Raw genomic sequence first — 26,764 nt, 5'->3', positions numbered from 1 at the left:
CCCGAGTTCTATACGTCTTTTTAGCAGATTAAGGTTATATTATGGTTATAGCAGTACTGATATAATAGTTTTGTCGGAGCAGTATAATTCTTTGCAGTCCATACCAGAGTTTATTGACGTCATTCTGAGCATTCCCATTGGCAAAGAGGCAGGCAGCCATGTGCTTATTTACAAAATGATATCACCCATGTGTTAACAGCCAAATAAATCATATTGCAGTCAAAGCCCTTAGTGTGTGTGACCGTAGATCAAAGTTAAGATCAGAGTGTGAGTAGGAGAGTTGGCAACAGCAAAAAAGCTGCAGGTTCACACATGTGACTGCGTAATATTTCGATTGATTACAATAATATATCAAATGTATGTATCCCGTGGTTTCAACGACAGCAATTACTTCCGGGTCATTTACTTCGAAACAATTACTTTGAGATTCTTCGAATAATATAGGTAGTTGTGGGTTAATTGGTAAAAAGGGACTGGGGAGGGTTTTGCGGTAAGGGTAGTACTGAAAGGGAGGGAGGACATGCGGGGACCCCCCCAATTAAAAAATAAAATAATCGAAGTAAAACTTTGAATAATTACTTCACATGGAACCATATAAAATGTGTAATCAACTGTCAGGCAATTGTTCAAGGGGTTCCTTTCGATCAAGTCTTGTATAATGGCTGCAGCAGGCATCCATCCAAAGACTTCATAGTATCAGCCGGAGGTGCCTGCTGTGCCAGTCATTCCTTTCTGCCATTATCTGCTTAAAAGTCCCAGCATGAGAAGTGCCCTCGGATACAAAGCTGGATAATGGTGGCCCTATTGCAATGGGGCCAGTCGGGCCCTGTGATGCCCTTACCGCTGCCTGGTGATCACTCCTTTCCGTAAGGACTCGGGGTGAGAATGGGGACCATTATTTGGCTGTGAGTGAGTGAGAAAGGTTCAAAAGTAATTGGGCCTGATTCATGGAATGTTTTTCACGGTGCAAAGTGAATTTTCACTGGTGCAACGTGACTTTGCACTGCCAACAAGCACCCTGATTCATGGAGCAGTGCAAAGTCTATTTTTGCAGTCACTTTGCACTGCCCCATTATCTGTGAACTCCCAAAGCATCTGAGTAACACGCCCTCTCAATCTAAAAAATGTGAATGTTATCAGAGAAGATGGACGACCAGCTAGACATGTGGGTTTACATTGTAGTCCTTGATATCACATCATCATTTTCTTTTTTTGCAGGGTTTAACTGGCAACCCAGGTGTACCTGGCATACCTGGCACTCCAGGGGAAAAGGTAAGTGTATTTCTCTGACATGTAATGCAGATAGATCATTCTATTTCCACCTAGCACTCCACTAGCCCTACTACAAGTCCCAGAATCCAAAGCGTGATTGACACCAACGCCAGGGCTTGCTGATGGTGGCCTTCATGACACGGGCCAGTTGGTAGCTGTTTTTACATGAGGATGAATGTTTTCAGAGGCAAGGGCAATACTGCAGACTGAACTCTTTCACGCCATGGTGCACTTTCCTGCAGTGGTGGTAGGTCATTGGACAATCTGGTGGTAGTTTAATGGAATCAGGCAAAGTCTCAAAGCTTCCAGGGCTGGAGGCTGTGCGCTGGACACAGGAAGGCTTAAAGGAGCTGCCGCCCTGAGGCATACAGCCCAAAACATGGTAACAGAGTAGCCTGCCTGACTAACGCATGGGTTTGGTGACATCATCAAACGTCAGCAAAGAGGAACCATCGTGCAGACACTCACCTTGACGTGTCCATTAAACAACCGCAATAAACTTTCATTCCGCAGAGTGAGATCATCAGAAAGCATTTTCAAAGATGGGTAAATAGTTCATAGGTAGCCTATACATTATCGGCTACCTATATTCCCGAGCATAGCTCAGCAGGAACATGCTCGCCTTGGAAGCAAGACAACACAAAGCAACACAGGTTCGATCCCCGCAATTACGCAACTAAAAAATAAAACATTTTCTGTAACAGCGCCTCAATGCCTGTGGGCTGTGTGAGCGCTTTAAAAATGCAAAATAAATACATTTTCAAATTGACGTGTCCTCCTACTAGATGTAATACATGGCAGAGCAATATGAAACGTATCAAACTCATATTCCACTATGATGTCACGCAGGGGTGTTGATAGGTCTGGAAAAGATCAGGGGCTAAGCTAATGTTGGGACTGGTGGGATTCGGGGCTAGCTATAGCCTTTTAGTTGTAGTCCCTGAGCTTCTATCCAGGGTTACAACCAAAAGACCAGGGGCTATAGCCCTCTCAGCCACCTCCTAGCAACGCCTTTGAGTCACAGCAGAGGAATCCAGCCTTTTCTCTCCCTCCCACAACTCTACTTAGATCCAAGGTAAGCCAGGAAAAGGTTCTCGCTATGTCTGTGCCTGCCCACTCCTCTGAAAGCATGTGGGACAGAGATGCAAACTGTCTTGCGTGGCTCTGCTGTCTGAAAGCGTGGGAGCCACGGGCCTGACAAAGAAATAGGACTGTGGATCCTGTCCTGGCATCGAGCAGTGGCGCATTAAGTATTTGGATGACGAACACAGCATTGTTTACTGACTGAAGGGGAGCTGCAGACCTGGAACAGTGGCCCACAGCTTCAGTTAGAAGACTGCTTGGGCATGAAAAGGAAACTCGTGCAGGCTGGGTGGGTGACAGGAGGCCTGTTATTCCTTTGCTTCTTGAGAGAGGGACGGTAAACACTAGGGCGGGGAGGGCATCAGGATGGCAATTATTCTTTTGCTTTTTGTGTGTGGAGGAGAGCAGCAAAAATGCTGGTGTTGGGGAGGGGGACATGGCCACCAGACATTACCTTCCATTCGGCTCTCACCACAGTCCTTACATAATGAAGGCCTCTGCCTCACAGAACAGCCTCTCCTTTAGCTTATCCCTCTTCTGATTCTAGTTTTTGTAGTTTTCCTTACCAACGTTCTGTTTTTTTATGTTCACCTGTACCAGCGGCTGTGGGCCGTTGCCAGCAGCAGAATGATCTTCAAGCTGGTGTGGTGCCGTTCAGGACACCAGTAAGTGGGAGTGCTGGGTCTCCATGGAGGCAGCGCTATTGTAGGCCGGCGGCCCCTGAAGTGCTGTGGTGGCAGTAAGGGGCACGTTGTTGCGATCCACCCGCTGCCGCTGCACCAGTGGAGCTCATGCTTTTGCAGGCTTGTTCCCTCAGTGGGGTGGTGATACGCCCCACCTGCTCATTAGACCGTGCCGTTGTGTGTCTGGGTGAGAGGCAGCACATAGCAGCACATTCGCCGGATGAGCGCGCGTGTGCACCAGGAGACACATGGGAACACAGAGTAATGTATCGCCATGCAACTTGGTGCATACTGGAACCAGTTGGCCCAGATACACAGCCGAATGGTCTGCCTAAGTGATCAAGAGCTGCATTAATGCCATAATGGAATTCAAGAAGTGCACCGAAAAGAGAAAACATATTGAGGCTTCCTCCTGTTCCCTGGATTAGAGAAAGCACCATAGACACAAACACTCCAGGAGGCATATGTCTGAGGAGGAGGTGGTGCGCCTTGTGCACAGATCAGGGGGCTGTTGCCATGCATGCCACCATCCCTAATTTTAATGTGGCACATCATGTCCTGGGGGTGGCCTCACATAGTCACACCTTGGAGGCTCAGGAAGGGGATCTTACGTACGGCCGATATACAGGAGGATGACCAGATCCCACTCAATGAACCAGAAGAAACTGTGGCCACATTTTCAAGCAAACATGTAAAGAAAGAGGACCTGGAAGTAATATTGGACCGTATGAGGGCTAACCTAGATGTTCCTGCTCCAGCACGGACCATACAAAAATAAATGTTCAAACAGTTTAAGGGGGCTCCCAGTACAGCTTTTTTGACCATATGAGGGTATACAGAAACTGTTGTTAAAATAATGGAATGACAGAGAAGACATCCTTCTCATGATATCTATATAAGCAACACCCCCTGGAAGGATTTTATGACCAGCACCCAGGGAACGTTAGGGCAGACCCACAATCTGAGGACCTTATTGGTCAGAAAAAGTTCTCTCCAGAAGATCCACTGCCAATGGATCCGGTGGATTGAAAGATAGGGAATGTCCTGAAATGTTTGGCTGTGAATCTCATTATCAGGTGGGTTCTTACTCTGCCTGTGTGTCTCAGTACCTGATGCTTAACTTTCAAAACCTCCAGACAGCCTCCCAGGAGGGAGAAGACATTTCGGAGGCGATGTCACATAAGCAAGCACAATATCTGTCAGGTATTAACTATGATATCTTGAGGGCAGCGGCATCTGCAGGTATCTTCACAATGCAGCCAGGCGACAGCTATGACTTAGAACATGGAAGATGGAGCCTGCGCGAAAAGTGTCCTTGACCAAATTGCCCTTTTTGGCTCCATGCCTTTTTGGCCCCCATTTGGACTCCTTTCTTGAGAAGTCTTTCAATGACCACAAACACATGCTCTCGTACCGAGGATGCCCAAGGAGCATGGGCCAATGAACAACAGGATGCAGCACATCAGTACCAGCCCCTGGACCAGGTCCTTCCTTCCAAGGAAGAATAAGACGATATTTGGGAAAAGAATGGCCCCACAGCAGAGCTACCCCTCACATGACTTTAGCCACCCCAGCTCAACCAAATCCCTGACTATATCAGTAAGCCCTCACCGGTGGGTGGCCGGATTAGCCACTTCCAGATGGCCTGGCAAGATGTGAAGGACAACTGTGTGCAGGACATTGTGATTTCAGGTTACAAACTAGAGTTGGTAACCCGGCCTCTGGCATCCCGGTCAACCCAGTACCCTGGGATGCTGTGAAGAAAGTGGCAGTAATGTATGGCATTCACCGATTGCTGCAGGAGCAAGCTATCTCTGTGATTCCAAAGGCAGAAGAACGCCAGGGATTTTTCCCATTGTTTCTGGTAAAAAAGCCAACGGTAGAGCTCTGTCCTTTAATAGACCTCAAAGCACTCAACTGTTTCTTTCAAGCACCACATTGCAAGATAAAGATGCCCCATTATGCCATCTCCTTGATTCAACCTAACGACTGGCTCATGGTAGTCGACTTGGAAGATGTATATATGTACATTCCTATTTCCCAAGCTCACCACCAGGGGTACAAGGGTTACTTACCAGTTTGAGGTACTTCCCCTTGGGCTTTACACCACCCCACATTTCTTTACCAAGAGCTTGGCCTTGATCATCAGGATTCTCCATGAGAAAGCAATGAGAGGAGCCAACCCATATTTGGACGATCTACTGGTCCAGGCAGTGTCTGAATCAGAGGCCATTGCCAGCACAGTGATTGTTCCGACACTTTGATCCAACATGGTTTCTTTCTAACTATCAAGAAGTCCCACCTAATTCCAACAGTAACTGTTTTTTGTATTGGTTTTCACTTGGAGACAGCATACAACAAAGCCTATCTTCCAGTTATAACAATGTGCTCCCTCCAAGCTCACCTGCGGGATCTGCTCAGCCGCGACCAGGTGTCAGCCCATCTCTGGTTTCGATCTCAAGGAGAGATGGCGGCTATGACCTGTGTGGTTCCTTCGGTCAGATTGCATATGCCACTGCTGGAACATCTAGCCGCTTTCTGGCCCGTGGTCAGTAAAAATGATGAACGCCTGATTCCCACCACCGCACAGATCGCTTGACAATTGGAGTGGTGGCTAAAAGATCAGAGCCTCATGAAAAGTATGAACCTATTTTTCCTGACCCCAAGGGTGATCACTACGAATGGCAGTCACATCGGGTGGGGGAGGGGGGGGTTGACCCTCCTGCATAGGTGTACTCGAACTGGAGTCAGTTGCAATCAGTACAGCTGGCATTAAGGTTCTTCCTGCCATGGATCATGTTTTGGTCCGAACAGACAATCAGGTGATGAGAGCATACCTAAACAGGCAAGGTGGTGCACATGCGTGCCCCTTGGACAAGATTGCATTGGACATCAGCACCTGGCCAGAGAAACACCTTCAATCCCTGAGTGCAGTAAACGTGCAAGGCAAGGAGAAAACAACAGCAGACCGTCTGAGTCGCAATTTCCCTGTGGAATATCAACTGGATTCCAGGATGTTCCAGTTGATGGTGCTGAAATGGGGAAGATCGTCGTTGGACCTCTTTGCAATATGGGACGATAGGCAAGTGTGTTTGTTCAGAGCACTCTAGGTGGGCCCCTAAGTTTGGATCCAGGTGCCACATTCGGCCATCAGGACTACTGTACATCTTCTCACCGTTGCCCACATTGTCGCGGGTCCTCAGGAAGATCCAGAAATACAAGGCAGAAGTGCTATTGGTGGCATCAGTCTGGACAGTGGTCCCCTGCTGTGACACTTGATGGTGGACGCCCCGATGATGTTCCTCTTGTACCTGCCTCTGATTCTCTCTCCACCCCTCGCAGAAGATAATCTACGGCAGCTACATCCGGCCAGCATGGCAATTGAGCGGCAAGTCTCCAGCTCTTCAGGATGTCTCGAGGTGCAGCTACGATGATACAAGAATCCGCCATCTGGCGATACTTGTTTAATATAGTCACAATTAGGTTTCGTTTACAACATGGGGCTTGGCTAAAGACTTGGTCCCAGTTTTAGTGCACCATGGCTTATACTAAATTTCACGTGGGCGATTCCGTAGGCCTTCATGACCCGTTATAATGCTTCATGACTCGTTATAACGTCCAGGTGGGAAGCCCTTTCTCCACATCATTTGGGACCACTGTCCTTTTTCATCTGGGCACTGAAGTCAGTGTATTGTGTATTGATTACATTCAAATGTATCTGCAGGCACCGTGTCAGGATACGGGTGGTTCTTTCATCCACACACACTGCTGTGTGCGCCTTCATTAAGACTGTTGTGAGAGGGAATGGGAGGTACTGATCCACTACGTATGGTAACGTTCATTACTCCTAATAACCCCAATCACCAGGGTCCTTGTGCTCCCTCGCTGTTCCGCGTGGTCTGGTGTTCTCGGCATGTGCTGAGGAAATTAGAACGTGGGAGAAGCTTATATTACAAAAAGTAGAAATAAAAGAGGTAATAAGCGAAATTAGGGGTTGTCCAGGGGCAGTGTCCTTCATTATGTCAGGATTGTGATGATTTGGGCGATTAGTAATAATGAAAATGACCATACGTAATAGAACATTGTTTTGTTTTGAGTGTGTGAGGCAGAGCAAACATGAGGACTATGAGGGAAAGTGGCGAGAGGGCGGGTATATTTTGGTTTTGTTAGGTGAGGATGTTGTGAGGGAGACACCCATTAATGCTGTGCATCCTTCAGTCATACACACCATGTCAAATCCTGCAGTGCTAGTCCATGAGGATAGCAATAGGGGTGGAAAAGGGTCTGGGGCACATGGAACACACATTGCACGAGGCTCCCTATCAGCAACAGGTGCATTCCAGCTCATAGATGGAATATATCTCCGTTGCTAATGGTTACCCATCTGCAATTCTATAAATATGTACCAGCAAGCCCCTCGTGGGCTGGGAAATAGAGGGATCCTGGTGGATATCGATTTTTCCAAAATGAATGTCATTGCATGTAACACTAATGTGTTTGTGGTCTGTTCACACCATATAGACAGATCCACATTTAAGCCGAATAATACAAAAAATGCATTAGCATACATACAAAATAGACAACTAAATGTTAACATGCATAGTTATTTACATCCACTCAAAACTCAAGCTCATTTGCCCTTAACCACCTTTCCTATTTCCTTATGAAAGAAAAAGAATACTCAAGTCTCAACACTTATTGAATTCATAAGCAATCAATTTCTGCATAATTAAAATCAGTAATACATTAATCATAATAACTGTCAATAGTTTGCTGACTAAGCTGCTTAAATTAAATAGCACACTATCACAAATGTAGCTCAGACAGGTATCTCTGCATGCAACCACACCCCAAGCCACAGCTAGTTCTGCTAAAGGCATATGCTTGCGAAAAGGTTTTGCACATTAATGTGTCCTCGACCACAGCATGGCTTAAGAAAAGGAAAGCTGCGCTCATACAGTTTCACAGTGGTATCTAACCGCACCCAGCGTTCAGAATGAACTATTTACACGTTTGCCAGCAAGGGAAAAACGCGGCTGTAAAATGGCAGCAATTCCTTAACCCACACTTTCCCACACCGAAGGCGGAGGGGATACTTCCAGATACCTCCAGCACTTGCTGTGGGTATCTCCCCCAGGACTGGCCGCTGGATTGGGCAGCATAGCAGCATATCGTGCTCCAACATGCTCATCCTTTCTGCCCACCACAGTTTTGGCCAGCAGAATGGGCAATGATGGGCCGAGAGGATGCAACACAATCCTGTTTGATAGGGACTCAAAACTCTTGTCCTGGCATCAAAGTAGTTCCATCACAAAAACGAGCAGCATTCTAGATACGTTTTTTAAAAGTAACTCCCATTATTGCAGTGTTTGGAGTAAAATACATGGTTTGATAGCAAAAAAGTAATTCCCTTTCCCAAAAGGGGTATTGTTTAGGAAAGATATCTTTTGCAACCCGTACTTCATTGCACCTAGTAATTCATGCAAATGAAAGGATGCACTTTTAGTTAGAAGTTCCCTTTTCAATCAGGCAATAATAAAGCAATAAGCCCCGAGCCACAGGTGCATTACCTAGTCAGGTAATGCCACCGGGCCCATAGTTACAGACCCGAGTGAAGCCAGGGCCTTAACGAAGGCCCCGGGGCATTACCTAACTCAGTAATGCCCCCGCGGTGAGGGGCTTATTGCAAGACCGTGGTACTAATAGCATTGTTTTTCTGTTCTGAAATGCTGCACTGTTTGGGAACAGAAAAAAATAAAATGTCAAAAAAAATGCCTGCCGGAGAAGGGAAAATGAAATCAGTTGTGCCTTTCCATGGCGGCCATAGAGAGCGTACACGCTGGGGCCAGAAGTGTTCTCAGCATGTTCACTCTCAAAAAGACCAAAATCTATCTATCTATCTATCTATCTATCTATCTATCTATCTATCTATCTATCTATCTATCTATCTATCTATCTATCTATCTACCTATCAAGCACTTGTACACAATGGACAGCCCCTTATGATGCAGCCGTTGTTGAACAGGCAGCCAGTGCAGGCTGCTTCTGGCTTCAGAGACATGCAAATTACGCATAAGTCCCATCACAACTCGCACTGCACTATTTTGGATCACCTGCAATGTCTTGAGATTGGCCTGGGATATACCAATCAAAAGGCTATTGCAGTTATCCAGTTTGCGATTTACAATTGAAGCTGCAATCAATGTAAGATTATCTCTAGACAAATATGGCCATATCTGACGTAGGAGCTGAATATAATAATGACAAGACACTTTAAGATAGTTGGCTTGTCGAGTAAAAGACAGTTGGGGATCAAAAAAGACCCCAAGAGTTTTTACAGTTTTTGATACTTGATTTACATGCTGACCAATCAAAAGATTGTCATATTTTGTGTCCAGTTTCTTGAGTCGCTGCTGCGTGCCCAGAACCAACAATTCAGTTTTGGCATTATTAAGAGCCAAAGAGTTAAGTGCCATCCAGTTCTGAATTTCGGAAAAAATGAAATTAATACGCTCTAGATCTTTTCGATACTCGCCAGTAAGTTTAATAACAATCTGCGTATAATCAGCATAATTAGTAAAATATATACTCATAGCCGATAAAAAAGCGCAGAGAAGAAGTGAATAGATATTAAAAAGCAAGGGCGAAAGACATAAACCCTGAGAGACACCACATAATAGTGTAGAGGCAATGGAATAAACATTGTCCTTAGTTACCCTCATGTTACATGGGCCCAGGTACGATTTAAACCGTGTTGTCGCTGCTTTGGAGCATTTACCAACTGAAGTTAGCCTGTCCGCCAGAAGTTGGTGATCAACAAGATCAAACGTGGCAGACAGGTCCAAAAGTAACAACAAAGCTGTGTTACTCTCATCAATTATACCCACAATATGAGATTTCAAATACAGCAATGCAGTCTCGGTCCCGTGATTAGGTTGGAAACCGGATTGTTGGGTAGCTAGTATGTCTTGTTCTTCGACAAAAGTCTGGTATTGACAATAGGCAATTTTATCCAACATTTTTAATATAAAAGGAACATTCGTGATTGTTTGATAGTTCCCTGCCTCAGCAGGGTCTAGATTTTCCTTCTTAAGCAGAGGTGTTACCCATGCCTCCTTTATATTTTCAGGAACGTGTGACTCTTGAAAAGAACGATTAATGAAAGTGGTCACCTGTGGGGCCAGGGTTGGGATGTATTCTTTAAATAAGGTAGTAGGAAATATATCCCCTTTATATGAAGTGGGTTTAAGCTTGGAAACTATATCAATAACTTCCTCTATAGAGACTGCATTAAAGGAAAAATTTGGGTATCCTTAAGAGAGTCTAACCTACCTATGGTAGGTGTCATATGGTTGGAGATAAGTTTGACCTGGGCATTAATATTGTTTTGATGAGTGAGAGTTTTATTAACAAAACTATTATGGATGTTTTGTCATCACAAACTATCAGCCTGGGATACAGAGGCCGTAGTATAACCCTTCAGTACCTGAAGAATAGTAAAAAGCTCCTTTGAGCTAGATTTTGTTTTAAAAATACGAGAATTAAGATGTGATTTTTAGTAAGACGAATGAGAGATTTATAAGATCTGACGGCTAGCCTATTTGAAAGAGAGTATGCCTGAGATGGGGTTTTTTGCCCTAATTGCTCCAATTGGCGTTTTTTAGCATTAGCTTCAATTATCTCAGCTAAGAAAGGAGTATAAGATGGATTATTAACCTTTTTGACTGAAGATTTAAGAGGAGCAAGAACTTCAAAAGCTTCATCAACTGCGGATCTTACATTGGCTACAAAAATTCCGAGTGGTATGGGTTCTTACAGTGATGGTATTAATGAGAGAACCGTAGCACGAAAAGCGCCTTGCGTAATTTTTCGTACGTTCCTAGTCAAGTAACTGTTTGTCAGTATGAATAGTATTATCGTGATTCGTTTCAAAACATACTAAGTGATGATCTGACCATCTAGATACATTTACCCACTTTAATGTTTATGATAGGAAAATTTTTAGATGTAACCCAGTCCAAAGTGTTGCCACCTATATGAGTGGGAACCTTAATATGCTGAGTAAAAGATAATGACGATAGGGACTCAATGAGAGAAATAGAGGTTCCATCCGATAAATAGTTTGCCCATAAGTTAATATCTCCTATAAGAATGGTCGGAGAATGTGGCTTACAAGAATTAGCAACAAACACCAGTATTTGTTCTTCAAAAAGAGGTGTATGGGTAGGGCGTCTATAGAACAGCAGTAAATTAAGAGAGGATGTTGGATTAAGACTAAGTTTGAGAAAAAACCACCTCACAATGATCCAGAACAGGTCTACCTGATTCATGTAATTTAAGAGTGGATCTGTATAGTAGAGCCACACATCTGCCCCGTTTTCCTGTCTATCTGAGTGAAAAAACAGATACCCAGGCGGGGTGGCCATCTGAAGAGAATGAAACGCAGCATCATGTACCCAAGTTTCTGTTAGCGCATATATGTCCACTTGTGTTTGTACGATAAGGTCAGCTATCTCATGGCAGTGCTTGACCATTGAACGTGTGTTCAAACGCAAATATTTCACTGTAGTGTCCTTAAATGTTATTTTACTTGGTGTGTTTGAAGCCACGTAGGATGTAGGTTCCGGTTGCAAGGCCTGCTTAGGGTGACTCGGAGTAGGAGTTACTGTCGCACATGTTGCACATGTTGGGGCAGTATCAAGATGTGCAACAGTATTATCATGTGTTGCCAGATCTAACCTGTTTCTATGATTTCGTAAAATAGTTGTTACCAAATCACATCGAGACGTCATGTTAGATTGACAGGAGGAATTTAACAGATAATATGATATAAGTGGTGACAAGTACAAGTACTCACTGCCACGAACCACAACAAACCATACCAGACGCGCCGGCGCTGATGCGCCTGACGTGTCTAAAAGTACGGTGCAGGAACTACAATGCCGAAGGGATATGTAGTTCAGAAGCACTGCGGTTCAACTGATATAAATGCAGTCAATCCCCGAAGTCAAGAAAGTACTATTTTCATCGACGCAGTTGTTAAAAATATATTAAACAAGAGTAGTATACTAAGATACTTGCTTATGCTAGTCAAACAGTCAATATGCTAATAGCAATGCGTTTTGCTGCGCTCTATGAATCAAAAATCACAATGCAGTGACCAATTATTAAAAGTACACAATACTAGAATTTCTAAAATAGAACTAGCTAAGATAAAATGGCTTTACCAGATATACGTGTGGCCGGGGTTTAAGTACCGCAACAAACCGTCCCAGATGCACCGGTGGTAAGTGGGGTTGGGAGGGCGGGGAGGGGATTGTTTGGGGGTGGGAGAAACCACTTACCTGAATCCCCAGTGAGGATTGCAGACTCCAGCTATGTGGTGGCTCGGAGAGGGAATTACCCCGTTCCGTGTCTCATCATTGGCTGAGGGGCTGCCACAACCCACCCCTCCCTACTGGGGATATGAAGGAAGTTTAAGCTTCGAGGGATTCTGCATCGGGTAAAGCCCTGGCGAGGGCCAATCAGATTGCGTATAACAATCTGATTGTTTCTCACTGGGTACTAATTCTGGATAGCGCTTGTTTTTGTGCCATTGCTCTCTGGAGGGGCACATGGGCCAAGTTCCCTTGTGTCAGTCATTTCTTATTTTTCCTGTTTTTAGGGAGGGAAAGTGGCTGGTATGCCTTCTTATTTGAAGAGCAGCATACCAGCAGTGGTCGAAGTGTACAAAAAGAAGTAGTGGAATTATGTTCCCTGCTGGCCTGTCCCCGCTCCCCACAGACTCCATCACCACGCCCCTCCACGTGCAATCCAAACCCCCAAACAAACACACCTGCCATTTAAAGGAATGCTCAGCACAGTGCATTGAAGTGCAAGCTTCAACTTCTTCCTACAATTTCATTTTTAAATGAAACCATTCTGGAACGGTTTATTTTTAAAATAAAAGTATAAGCACACTGAAACTTAAAAGAAAACGTAGAGGAACACTGCTCTCAACCGCTCCCGTCGAATTCTACAACTGCATTCCAATGACAGCTTGACCGATAGCCGCGGAGTGATATTACTTTCATGTATTTGCGTGGTTTTGTGACATGTCACCAAGAGCAAAAGGTGTTGAATAATTGTGCTTATCCTTTTATAAATCAGGGTCCTCGAGGGCCTGCTGGTCTGAATGGTGAACCTGGAGTGCAAGGATTTAAGGTAAGAAAAATCTCCAAATCTACACCAATGATTTGCTTTTTTTTACTAGTATGATTCTGCTTGTAACTGAGAATCAGGTGGCTGTTGTTTAGTATCTTTTGGTTTCAAAGACTTCCATGTTCCACTCCGGGCATGGATCTTTAGTTAAGAACAAAGGAATGTTGGGTGCAGTACATTGGTGTGAAAGGATCATCATCAGGTAACAACCCTGACCCCTAGTGGATCATCATCACTGCAATCATCACCATTAACTTATGTTTCGGCTAACAAAAAAATCCCCCGTCGAAATGGGCGAAACCCTGAGCGACAAAGATAATATCAGGATTCTATATGGTACATGGCAACCTGCAATATTAGTATGAATGCCCGTAAGTAATATTGTTATTACAGGTCAACTGCAACATAATAACACAACATAATATATGGGATAGAGCACCCCCTACCATGCGTTATAAGGATTTTGCAAGTCACTGAGGAATTACGTGGCCAAATAGAGGAACAATGACAAAGGCTGTGTTAATTTCTAGGGATAAACTCTGTGGTGACTTGCAATATCTTTTTTATTTACAGTAGGGGGATATTGCAATCCTTATTATACATGGGCATCCTTTCATCCTGTCATCCCCGTGGCATCTTGCTTAATGTAATGCAAGAGATCTTCCAGTTGCTGATACACAGAAAAAATGTAGAATCTGTTTGGATGAATAACAACAGTAAATATGCTGCTTCTGTTTGCTGAAAAATAATTTAAGCAGTTTAATAAAATGCATCAAAAAGGTTTCACTTTGTGCTGTAAAATAAGCAATAACATGCAGATTCTTGCTCTCAGGTGTATGAACTCCAGCAGTGCACAACACAAACATACTGCGATAAACAATTCCTTACTAGTTAATGGCTGTAAAGTGTCACAGATAGGGATTTTACAAGAAAGGGTGCACTAACAACTGAAATGTCGCTCTGTGCTGGCCCAAGCAGAGGTATTGTGACATCACAACTGAACTGTAATAACTGATTACACAGAGCAGTAGTGATGTAATTTTGTTATTACAGGTCATTAGCACCCTGGTGGGGGGTGCCAGCCAATCAGGTGGCTAGAAACGGGGGCTTTTACCGCCGGTGCAAGTCCGCATTCCATGCCGCCTGATGGCCAGCTCTCCCCGCCACCATCTTCCCCTCACCCTCCATCCCCGTTTATTTTATTTGTTTAAACCCCCCAGAACTAACTTTATTTCAGCTGCAGTGGCACTTGCCGCTGCAGCCGCACCTTCCTTTCTTCTCCCAACAGCCACCATGGAAAGGGCAGAGAGGCTCCATGTGGAGCCCCTCTTCCCTTTCCATGGTGGCCATCTTTGTAAAGGATTTTCCTTATTTCAACGGTATGCACATAGCGTCTTCTTGAAGGAAGGAAAATCCTTTTATTAGAACCCTGGTTACCGCTTTGGTAACCCGGGGTGCAAATGGCCTTAACAGTCTCTCTGGTGTGCCAGATCGTGTGTTAGCAACCCGTGGACCCTCTTTAAATGCCCTTGCGGGCCCCAGGCTACTAACACCCGATCTGGCACGCCAGATCAGGTGTTAACGTCACAGTAGTGACTATACAAGTAGCCTGTAATATATGGGATAAAGTACCCCCGCACAGTGTGTTATATGGATGTTACAAGTCACCAATGAGTCAAATGACTAAATAGAGGAATAAGGCCCAAGGCTGAGTTCCTTTATATGGTCATGGACCTCTGAGGTGACTTGCAATATCCTTTTTCCGTATGTTAGGCGGTATTTTATTCCTTATAATATATGGCCACATACTATCATCCCCTTTAATACCCAGTCAATTGCCTAATCTAATGTAAGGGATCCTTCTATTTGTTGAGCCATATAATTAATGTACAATCTGGATTGCAGGTCCTGTGCTGCAGAATTTATTTTAAGTAGATTAATAAAAATGCATTGAAAATACGTTTTCATTTTGTGCTATAAAATAAACAATAACATGGCGATTCTTGCTTCCATTTAATAAGCCCAGGCAATTCATGAATTAAACACTCTATCATAAACAGTTCCTTGTCAATTAAAGGCTGCAAAGTGCCGTAGAAAACCATTTTACAAGCAATTAATTTAGAATAATTTTAGTGCTGCCGGAACAGCTGGAAATCGGTTGTCTGCTGGCTAAAGCAACAGGCATTGTGACATCACAACTGACGCGTCATAATTGATTACAGAGCAGCTGTGGTGTCATTTTCATTTTACAGGCCAGTTGTAATGTCACAACCAGCCTGTAATTAGAACATTATTTCTGTGCTTTTATACAGATATTACTGACTGCCATGTATTATTGTATAGTGAATAAAGTAACCCGCATTGTGTTTTATAAGGATATTCCAAGTCATCTCATAGTTCTGTGATGTATTACCGTGACGGCATAGTATTGACTGCATTCCCGAAATAATGACTTCAGTGGAGGCCAGGGAAAAAACAGAAAGAATTTCTCTGCTTTTAAGAAATCGCAATGTAATTCCCCAATGAGGTAAGTGGGGAGGGGGGAATCTAAAAAAGATAAAGGGACCAGAGGGTGAGGGTAAGATGGCAGGCAGGGGAACCTGCCATCAGGTGGCTTGGAACACAGGCTGAGATCACCTGTTTCATCTCACGATCCTAGACACCTGATTGGCTGGCTATCCCAAGCAGGGAGCTAATAGTAGTTATTGACTGCTTTCCAAACATTCTCATTATCTTAGTGGAGGTCCATAATGACTTCCATAGGTCGCTAATAACTTCAAAAGGCCACTTTTTGTCTTGACTAGACAACTCTTACCTTTTACACTTACTACAATGCACACCTGAGGCTCGCTTTATCACTTTTCTCTACACTAATCCTACTGCTCAATCTCTCTTTTCCCATTTTCTGTGTCACTCTTCCCCCACACCTAACTCATTGCATTCACCTCCATTTCCATTTCTTAAACAAATCAATTTCTTTAAAATACACATACCCCAAATGTACTGAAACCAAGGTCAAAAAGTCAAATAGCCCTCTAACTGGCATTTGCCAAAAAAGAGACAACACAGGGCGGATTGTGGTATGCCAAATGCAAGGTAACCCAGCTTTCTTGCAATATAAGCTGGGGGAAAAAACAAGATTAACAGCCAAGCTCTCACTCAAGATTGTCTCCACATCTCAGCAGGAAGCAGAAGTTTTCATAGACATTGTGATGGCACAGTTATGAAAACCTATCGCTCCTGGTCATTGGCTCCCTCTACTAAGCTACATCTATAATTCTATATGGCCAATAAAAATGATTGGACAATCCTTTATCTAAGATCCCACCCTTAAACCATCCCATAGAAATGTGCGACCTCATCATGCTTGAATATTATTGGTATGCTCTAAATTACTTCTGCAGTGAAAAAAGACATGTGCTTATCAGTTAACCTGCGGTCACACTCTCCATGAACTGGCTGCATGATGATATGTTTTATGTAGTTGGGAGGAGAAGACAAGCAAATCGCCTTTGTTCTTAATTAAATGAAACAGCCCATGCTATCCCTGCCATGATGTCTCAAGTCTCAAGGACCACTTCTTGCAACAGTAATGCGTCATCCTGTTCTTGACACATTTATGAATAACTATTATTATGAATCATTCTGCTTTTACGATGTGAACGGTAATTACTTGTCTTTTTAGTCGCATCACATTTCTCCGTCACGCCTAGCCGATCGCTGAGCCATTCATCTGCCAACTACTTGTGAAAAGTCCTGGGATGTTCAGTTCGTCCCATAGACTTCATAAAGTCTGCTGTGTTATTGTAACTTCACCTTGACAGTTGGATGCACACAATGGTATCTTGTTCTGCCATGTAACCCTCCCCTACGATATCTTTTGCATTTGCATTCCTTTGAGGCAGCTACCATCTAGCTGGCCACAGCATTTTCCTGAATTAAATGTATTTGTTCACATCGCGTGCTTAACTGGGCCCTCTCTTAAAGCTCCAGTGTTTAATTCTCTGCTGTGTTTTGTGCAGTTTTAAAATCGCAGCTGCTTGTCATGTTAATTTCCTCTGCAGGACACATTTGTTTTCTCTCTTCTGAGTTCCTGATGCATGCCCGTTACATTATATTTCTACCTGACTATGGGTATCAGCAACCTTATCTGCCTTACAATATCCTGCCCTACTTGTGTAGTGAGCCTCTATCTTGGGTACACGCCTTCCTATCACCTAATCTATTCTATTTTAAAAGACACTAATTGTGCAACATAATGTCTTATCTGTCCCCTACTTGTGTGGTGAAACTAACTATTTTTTGTGTGAGCAGCATTTCCAGGAGAATTTAAAATGCAGTTTCAAATGTGTCCTTTCTCATATTATAATTTCGTTTCTTCTGAAGAAGGCAGGGGAGCAGAGTTTGAACATGCTCTCTAGTCAATAATTGCCCCACTACATTCCCCCCTCTGGTCGAATCATCGGCCACTCCTTCATTTTCTCTCATCATAATATAGCCATCCTTGAGCAGCCACACTCTGGTGACCCCCCTCAAGTTACCTCTTTGTGCTACATATTCTGCTGGACTGCATGTCATAAGCCAGCACTCGCTATTGTTTTCACATTTCATACAGTGCTCATTGTAGTTATGGGTACCTTTTGGGCATATAAACAATGTTCCAGGTTGTCTAGCTGGTTGACCCAATGGGTACATGGGACAGTAAACTTCATCATCAGTTTAAGTGCACTGATGTACGGTGTCAGCCACATTAACCATTACTGTCATTTGGAGTGCCTTCTTACCAGTCATTTTACATTGGCTTATTGCTATTCTCAATATGCAAAGAGCCATTAGGACCAGTACCAAAATTGCCAACAGGAATTTGAATGCATCTGTCAGCCAGGCAGGCATCCAGGAAAATAGATAACCGAATCAGCTATCGTCCTCAATGTCATCCACTTCCTCCTCCATTTTATCATGCAGCTCTTTTAAGGAGTATACGGCCTCTGTCAAGGTCCCATTCTCCTCATCATGTGCGGGTCCATATGTACAGCAACGTCCTATCTTTGCGCACACTCCTCCATCCATGGCTGTGAGGAGGTCCAGAACATACCTGTTCTGTAGGGTCATCAATCTGACTGCTCTTAACTCCTCCTTGATGACATTGAAGACTTTTATTGTGGCATTAATAGTTTGTGGCAGTTCCCACCTAGTTATCTGGATCCAGTGTGCATTTGCCACTGCTTACAGGCCAGGCATTAGAAAGGATGTGAAGAATGTTGTTGTTTTAACAAACAACTTCTGACTCTCTGGTATTTCATCAAATACAGCATTGTCTTCTTTGGAAAAATAGCTTGTTCTTTTGTGCATTTTAGGCCTAGGGATCTTTTCTTCCTGTTGTATGCCATTGAAGGAAAAGTCCCAATGTCAACCCCACTTTGTGGTATTACCAGTGCTGGTGCATTTAGTAGCACTATTGTACATAAGCCACCGCAGTTGGGTGGAAGCTGCATATAAACTCTTGTACCACAGGCCGAGTAATGGTCCATTATTACAGCTGTGCAAACTTTCATACCTGGTAAATCCATAATGCTATTGCACCCTTCATTGTCACCAACCTTTACTGAACTATTATTTCTAAAGCACAATGTTGGTGCTTGTAGTTTGGTTATGGGTAATGGTCCTGCTTCATCTTCCACCCATGATAAAAATGTTGCAGTTTCTTTCCATTCCTCACGGCACACTCTGTCTGTGTTTTTTTCCCTTCTTTTGGTGTAGTCAATACTGCCTCTGCTTTGCATCCCATTATTCCATCAACCCATCCTCCTGAGGAATATACCTTCCCTTTTATTTGTAATTGTGGTCTGTAGGCACAATGAGGTATCAAATTAAACTGGGCATCTGTATACCTTAACATTTGGTGATCGCCTATTTCGACATCTCCTCTTTTTGGACCTGATAGTATGTACTTGAGCACCTTACTTTTCATTCTTATGTTCTCCATCATGTGTGCCTCTTTTACATAGTTGTCTACATATGGGAATTCTGATCCTGTGAGATACTTCATCATGGCCGATTGTCCCAGAAATCGTCCTCTGGTCTGGCATACTGCAAGATGTACCAAGCAGTGTGCTCTGGACTCAGGTACTTCTTGAGGTATAAATACTCGAGAGGCTGTCATGGCATAGAGGATAAGTGAGCAAACAAAGCAGCTTTCCCTTGATCTCTCTCTCTCCCCACCTTCTCCATTGACCTATACCATGAGTTTTGTTCAATATTTATGGAATTATCAAAGTACATTCTCATGTAATATTATTCATCATCTGCAATACTTCTCCTATCCCTAACTGTCTCCAAAACTGGGTCGAATACCATTTCCTGCTCTAACTGGAAATCCACTTGTTTTTTCACTTTTACTAACATTATGCCATAGGGACACATTTATCTTATCATAATCAGTTAAATGCAGTGTGAGATAAAATAAGAAATAAGAAATGAAAACAACAAAAGAGAAAGGAAAACAGAAGGATCGCAATAGCCATAATGTCTGTCGTGTGTAGATGTGTCCTGCGGCGTATTGATCAGGGTATTATGAAGATATCAGGAACATAAGGATATGAAAGCATTTGTACAGTTTACTTAGTACCGGGCAATAGTAGGTTACTATTTTTCAATGGTGAGTGAGGCAAGCTCTATATACCTTTTTCAAAACATTTTACAACCACATATAATGACAATAATAAAAGATTTGATTTATGATTTTCAAACCACTATTACGTTGTTCATTGAAAAATATAAAAATATAAAAATAGTGCTGATAAAAAACATACAAATATAAAAATGTGGAAGATAGAACTAGTCCCAATTAAAATTTAAAGATAGAAAAGTAGAATAAATAGTCTGTTATAGATGTATGCTCTTGTGAAAAATAGTATAAAGCGTTGTCCCAATAAAAAATGTAAAGATAGAAGAGTAGAAAAAATAGTCTGTTATAGATGTATGTTCTCGTGAAAAATAGTCTTTAATGCTGTGCTGGTGATGTATTCAAAAGGTCCTTAGCATCAGTGTTCCTCAAGTGGTGCAACGTCATTTATATCTTCTTTATTCCCAAGTTCTTTATTGCTTTTATCTTCTTTCTCCACATGCACTTGAGCTCTTGTCCTGGGTCTGTTTTCGTTCTCTTCTCCCTTGGGATCCTGGTAGTTGGGCAAGGAGGCGGCACTCTTGTATGGTTTTACATTGGTAAGGTGGACCCATGCCTTCTTGTCCTGCAATTTTACTGAATAAGTCCCAATATGGGGACCAGTGAATCTTGGGTGGTTCCACTTTCACACATGTTTGCGGCACAGCACGAGGTCCCCAGGGAACAGTTGGAGAGGTGGAATACCTGTGGCAGTGTCAGTGTCCAATTCTGTCTCGTCTTCCTCTGTGCCTTTTGCGATACCTCGCTGCCTTTCCTTTACTTGTCGAGAAATGAAAGAGAGAGATTTAGTCATGGACATTAAATAGTCATGTAACTCATTTCCTAACGCAGTGGCAGTGTTTTGGGCATGTGTCTGCGTGGGTGGGGTAATGGGCACATGCATCCTGCAACCTGCCACCAACTCATGAGGAGTCAGGTGATGGTCTGATCCTGACTGATTGCGTAGGGCAAAGAGAGCCAGCGGAAGGCAATACAACGAGTCCTTATGCAGTGTGTCACGCATTTTTGCGATGCAGTCTTTCAGGAGGCCATTGAGGCACTCCAAAATACCACTTCCTTGTGGGTGGTAGGCCGAATAGAGTTTATGTCTAATCGCTAATTGGGATGTTATTTTGCAAAGAGCTAATTTGCTAAATGAGATCCATTATCGGATGTTAGCACCTCACACACTCCCCATCAGGGGAACACTTCGCGTGCAAGGAATTTCACTGCTGACATGGCATCTGGTGGGTATATGGTCCTGCTTCTATCCATCTGGAGAAGGGGCACACTGACATAATTACACATTTGTATCCTCTGCACATTTGGGCCATATCAATGTAATCTACATGCAGGTGTCTCAATGGGCCACTTGGGCAGGGTATTGTTCCTCTCAGGGTCCTACGTATATGGCCTGCTGTATATTTCTAACACAATTGATGATGAAGTTTGTCACGTGTTTGTGCAGGTTGGGCACAAACCACTCAGTGGAATTCTGCGCTGCAATGCACTCTTTGGAAATATATGCCGGGTAGTGTAACTGTTCTGTGAGTAATTCTAGTGGCATTACAGGCTTTCCCGTGCTTCCCTGTCACCACAAAAGATCCGTGGGACACAATGAACATCCTCTTTTTTCCCCACAACTTCTGCACTTCTGGCAATGCACGCCCTTGTATCTCTATTAACTGTGCTACTGGCAGTACATTGTAAATTTCAGTGACTACCATCAACTTTGCATGTAATTGCATGGTCTTTGGTACCTCCACTATGTCTGCCAAATAAGCCACTCGTTTGGCCTTGGTATGCTGTGTTTCCATGGGGAATTAAATCTGAACCTCTGGTATGTGCATTTCACCACGGCGACCTCTGATGGTTTGGATAATGCAGAAATCAGTTTTTCTAACAGTGCACGATGCTGCATGGGTGTACCGTCAGCGCACTGGAAACCCCTCCTTGACCACTGTGACAGTCCAGAATGCACTGTGGACATCACATAGGCCGAATCAGAGTACACCGTAACTTTCTCATCTTCATGTCACTCTACTGTCATAATCATTGCCACTAATTCTGCTGCTTGTGCTGAAAAATGTGCAGGTAGTCTTATGCTTTCAACAGTCTCAAACTCTTCATTTTCTTTTGCTCTTACTACTGCAGCTCCCGTCATTCTTGTCCCTGAATTTGTGTCTATTGTTGAACTGCCATCAACAAACACTTTTACTCCTGATTCTAAGGCCACCTCCATGGCATGGGGTATCTCATCATAATAATCTGTGTATGTTGTGCAGTCATAGACATAATCATCTTCCTGCACTGGATCTGCTATGTATTTTGCTGGATTTACCAAATGGCATCTAACAATCTTAATAGATGGTTTTGTTAGAATGACCTCATATCCTGAGGCCCTCTGTGTAGTCAATGTGATTTTAGGCTTCTCAAGTATTGCAAAAAGTGCATGTTCCACATATAATGTTACCGAGCAGCCCATCATCACAGTGGACGATTTCTCAACTGCGAATGCTGCTGCAGCGTATCTAGACCTTCCATCGAAAATTGATTAATCTAATGCATTTCCATTGAATTTTATTCATTGGAAATGCTTTCCATCAAAAAGCATTTTCATTGTATGAAATTTGATGGATTTCGATGGATTTTAGGCTTAGGGTTAAGGTTATGGCAAGGGTTAGAAATAGGGTTAAGGTTAGGGCAAACGTTAGAATTAGGGTTAGGGTTAGGGTTAAGACAAAGGTTAGAAATAGGGTTAGGGTTAAGGTTAGGGCAAGGGTTAGAAATAGGGTTAAGGTTAGGGCAAGGGTTAGAATTAGGGTTAGGGCAATGGTTAGCATTAGGGTTTGGGTTAGGGTTGGGGTCTGGGTTAGGGCTTGGGTTAGGATTTGGGCTAGGGTTAGGGTTAGGGGGTTCCCTTGGGGGTTTGGGGTTTGGGGGGTTGGGGAGGGAACCCCCATTAAATAATTAACACTAAAACGTTACATGAAGCTGACCAGTGCCAAAATACTTTGAAGTTTTTCGAAATGGACAGCTCCATGTAAGGTTTTAACCTGTGAAATAAATGCATGGAAATGCTATCTTTTACACTTTAAAGTACATAGCCATCGAAATGTGTCCATTCCTATATTCGATGGACAAGTTTCAATGGATATGTCCTTTTACATGTAAAAGATAGAAATTCGATGCATTTAATCCTTCTAACAGTGGTCGAATATATGAATTGTAGTCAAATACCCATACTCTGCAATCATTGCATAATCCCAAGAACTGTTGCAACTCCTTCACTGTGTTTGGATGATGTGTATTACTGATTGCCTCTCCTATTTCAGGTGTCACACTCCTCCCTTCTTTGGAGATTATTTGGCCCAAATAAAGTACTTCTTCCTGACAATATTGCATTTTCTGTTTGTCAACGATGTACCCTTTCTCAGCTAGCAATGTCAGTAGCTGCACTGAGACATTTCTGCACTGTTCCTGACAGTCGCTGCATAAAAGCAAGTCATCTACATATTGTATGATGGCACTGGGAGTTTGTATGTTTCCCAAATCCATCTGCAACACCCTGTTAAACACACTGGGGGATTCACAGTACACCTGTGGGAGATGACAATGTTCCAGTCTTACCCTCTATAGGTGAATGTGGTTAAATACCATAAATCCTCATGAAGGGGTATACTTAAAAATGCATTTTTCAGATCAATCACTGTGAAATGTGTGGCCGTGGGGGATATATTACACAATACCATGGCATGATTAGGTACCACTGGAAATTCAGGCTCAACAATGTTATTCATCGAGCGTAAAACTTGTATGAATCTCCAGGACGCTCAATGAGATTTTTTAACTAGGTATACAACAGTGTTGCAAGGAGACTCTGATGGCACTATCACTCTCTGCTTCATGAGCGCATTTATTGTTTCATAAATACCCTCATCTACTTCTTTGGACATTGGATACTGTTTTACTCGAGGTAAAATTGCTCCTTTCTTTAATTTTATTTTTACTGCTCCAATCCCTTTTAACAGCCCCACATCATATGGACTGTTCATTCATAGTGTGCTGGGTACCCTTGCCAGATCTTCCATAAATGATGGTACTTTTTGAGCTAGCATTATTTGTTGTGGCTCCTCTGTATACTCTATTCTCATTTGACATGGTATATTTATCTCAAACAATACCTCATCATCAGAGTCACTGTAGTCAAACAACTCATCATCTGTCAACTGGGTCAGACTGTGGGATGCGTCAAGTGCTATTATTGTGCGACAACTCACCCCTTCCTCATCAGTGCCGTGTAAAATCACTCTATCTTCCCTCATTACAGCCATCTGTAGCTCAATTGTAACCAGTTCCCCTTCAGTTGCATCTGTAGGTATCTGTGTTCTGAATAAAAAGTATGTGGGTAGTCTCAATAACTGTCCTCAATGTGGGGAAGCCATGATAACATCACTTGGACTTCATACCAAAATACTTCAGGATCCACTGGTACTCCCCTCTGTACTTTATGCCCATGAAAGGCTTGTATGTATTATTTTGCTCTCTGGAAATATATGCCTGGTATAGAGCATATTATGCCGTCCTCTGTCAATGATATTGACATATTGAGCTTAGCCATACGATCTCCTCCCAATATGTTAACATGTGTCTGCCTGGAATACAGGAATGCGATCGTTACCGTCTGATCTCCTACTGTCACAGGCAAATTGTCAGTGTAAGGAACCATATTTGTAGCCCAGAAAAGCCTTGAGTGTCCATGAATATTCATGACATTGGAAATCTGCCTTATCTGACACATGACTTTGTTGCCTCTGTGTCAACTAAGAAGGAAAGAGTCCAGTTGCCTATACATAGCTCCACCCTCGGTTCCTGTTCAAGGTCTGTGGTTACTGATAGGATAAGGAACATCAAGCTATTCTGTGGGCCGTCCTATTGGGGATATATGTTCAGTCCTGTCCCTGTAAAAGGGTTCCCCCCAACCGCTGTCACTCCTCCTATCCATGGTGTCTGTGACATAATATTGGTATCCCACTGTGTCACTGCTTGTGATTGCACTGCACTCTGTGGTTGCTGTGTCAATGTCTGCTGTGGTGGTGTGGCGCTACCTGTGGCTGTATCTGTAGCCCTTTTAGTTGCTGCACCTGCTGTGCTTGTGTCACCACATGGTGCTGGATATGCCATCCCCCCTCTTGGCCCATACTGCATTGCACCTTGCTGCATTGCTCCTCTACTTCTAAACACTCGTGAAATGTGTCCTACTTTCCCACATGTCCAACATACTGCTCTAGTGCCTCTAATTAGAACATTATTTCTGTACTTTTATACAGATATTACTGACTGCCATGTATTATTGTCTAGTGAATAAAGTAACCCGCATTGTGTTTCATAAGTATATTCCAAGTCATCTCATAGTTCTGTGATGTATTACCATTTCGGCATAGTATTGACTGCATTCCCGAAATAATGACTTCACTATAGGCCAGGGAAAACAGAAAGAATGTCTCTGCTTTTAAGAAATCGCAATGTAATTCCCCAATGAAGCAAGTGGGGAGGGTCGAATCTAATAAAGAGAAAGGGACCAGAGGGTGAGGGTAAGATGGCAGGCAGGGGAACCTGCCATCAGGTGGCTTGGAACACAGGCTGAGATCACCTGTTTCATTCCACGATCCTAGACACCTGATTGGCTGGCTATCCCAAGCAGGGAGCTAATAGTAGTTATTGACTGCTTTCCAAACATTCTCATTATCTTAGATGAGGTGAATAAGGACGTCCATAGGTCACTAATAACTTCAAAAGGCCACTTTTTGTCTTGACTAGACAACTCTTACCTTTTACACGTACACACTTACTACAATGCACACCTGAGGCTCGCCTTATCACTTTTCCCTACACTAATCCTACTGCTCAATCTCTCTTTGCCCATTTTCTGTGTCACTCTTACCCCACACCTAACTCATTGCATTCACCTCCATTTCCATTTCTTAAACAAATCAATTTCTTTAAAATACACATACCCCAAATGTGCTGAAACCAAGGTCAAAAAGTCAAATAGCCCTCTAACTGGCATTTGCCCAAAAAGAGACAACACAGGGCGGATTGTGGTATGCCAAATGCAAGGTAACCCAGCTTTCTTGCAATATAAGCTGGGGGAAAAAACAAGATTAACAGCCAAGCTCTCACTCAAGATTGTCTCCACATCTCAGCAGGAAGTAGAAGTTTTCATAGACATTGTGATGGCACAGTTATGAAAACCTATCGCTCCTGGTCATTGGCTCCCTCTACTAAGCTACATCTATAATTCTATATGTCCAATAAAAATGATTGGACAATCCTTTATCTAAGATCCCACCCTTAAACCATCCCATAGAAATGTGCTACCTCATCATGCTTGAATATTATTGGTATGCTCTAAATTACTTCTGCAGTGAAAAAAGACATACGCTTATCAGTTAACCTGCGGTCACACTCTCCATGAAGTGGCTGCATGATGATATGTTTTATGTAGTTTGGAGGAGAAGACGAGCAAATCGCCTTTGTTCTTAATTAAATGAAACAGCCCATGCTAACCCTGCCATGATGTCTCAAGTCTCAAGGACCACGTCTTGCAACAGTAACGCGTCATCCTGTTCTTGACACATTTATGAATAACTATTATTATGAATCATTCTGCTTTTACGATGTGAACGGTAATTACTTGTCTTTTTAGTCGCATCACATTTCTCCGTCACGCCTAGCCGGTCGCTGAGACATTCATCTGCCAACTACTTGTGAAAGGTCCTGGGATGTTCAGTTTGTCCCATAGACTTCATAAAGTCTGCTGTGTTATTGTAACTTCACCTTGACAGTTGGATGCACACAA

General features: G+C 43.2%; 1 protein-coding gene across 1 annotated transcript in view; it reads left to right on the top strand.

Moving 5' to 3' along the window:
* LOC138480617 (collagen alpha-1(XXI) chain-like) overlaps positions 1-26,764 on the top strand; it is a 703,399-nt gene that overhangs the window by 396,112 nt on the left and 280,523 nt on the right. The window contains exons 11-12 of the mRNA XM_069612315.1: positions 1,219-1,272; positions 13,188-13,241. Coding sequence (XP_069468416.1) covers positions 1,219-1,272; positions 13,188-13,241 — 108 coding nt within the window. The remainder of the gene's footprint in view (positions 1-1,218; positions 1,273-13,187; positions 13,242-26,764) is intronic.

Source organism: Ambystoma mexicanum, chromosome 5p (genome assembly GCF_040938575.1).
Source record: "Ambystoma mexicanum isolate Mex_15411 chromosome 5p, UKY_AmexF1_1, whole genome shotgun sequence".
In the NCBI taxonomy this organism is placed as follows: domain Eukaryota; kingdom Metazoa; phylum Chordata; class Amphibia; order Caudata; family Ambystomatidae; genus Ambystoma; species Ambystoma mexicanum.
The sequence above is the reverse complement of the archived record's forward strand: the minus strand, read 5'-3'. Positions and strand labels throughout refer to the sequence as shown.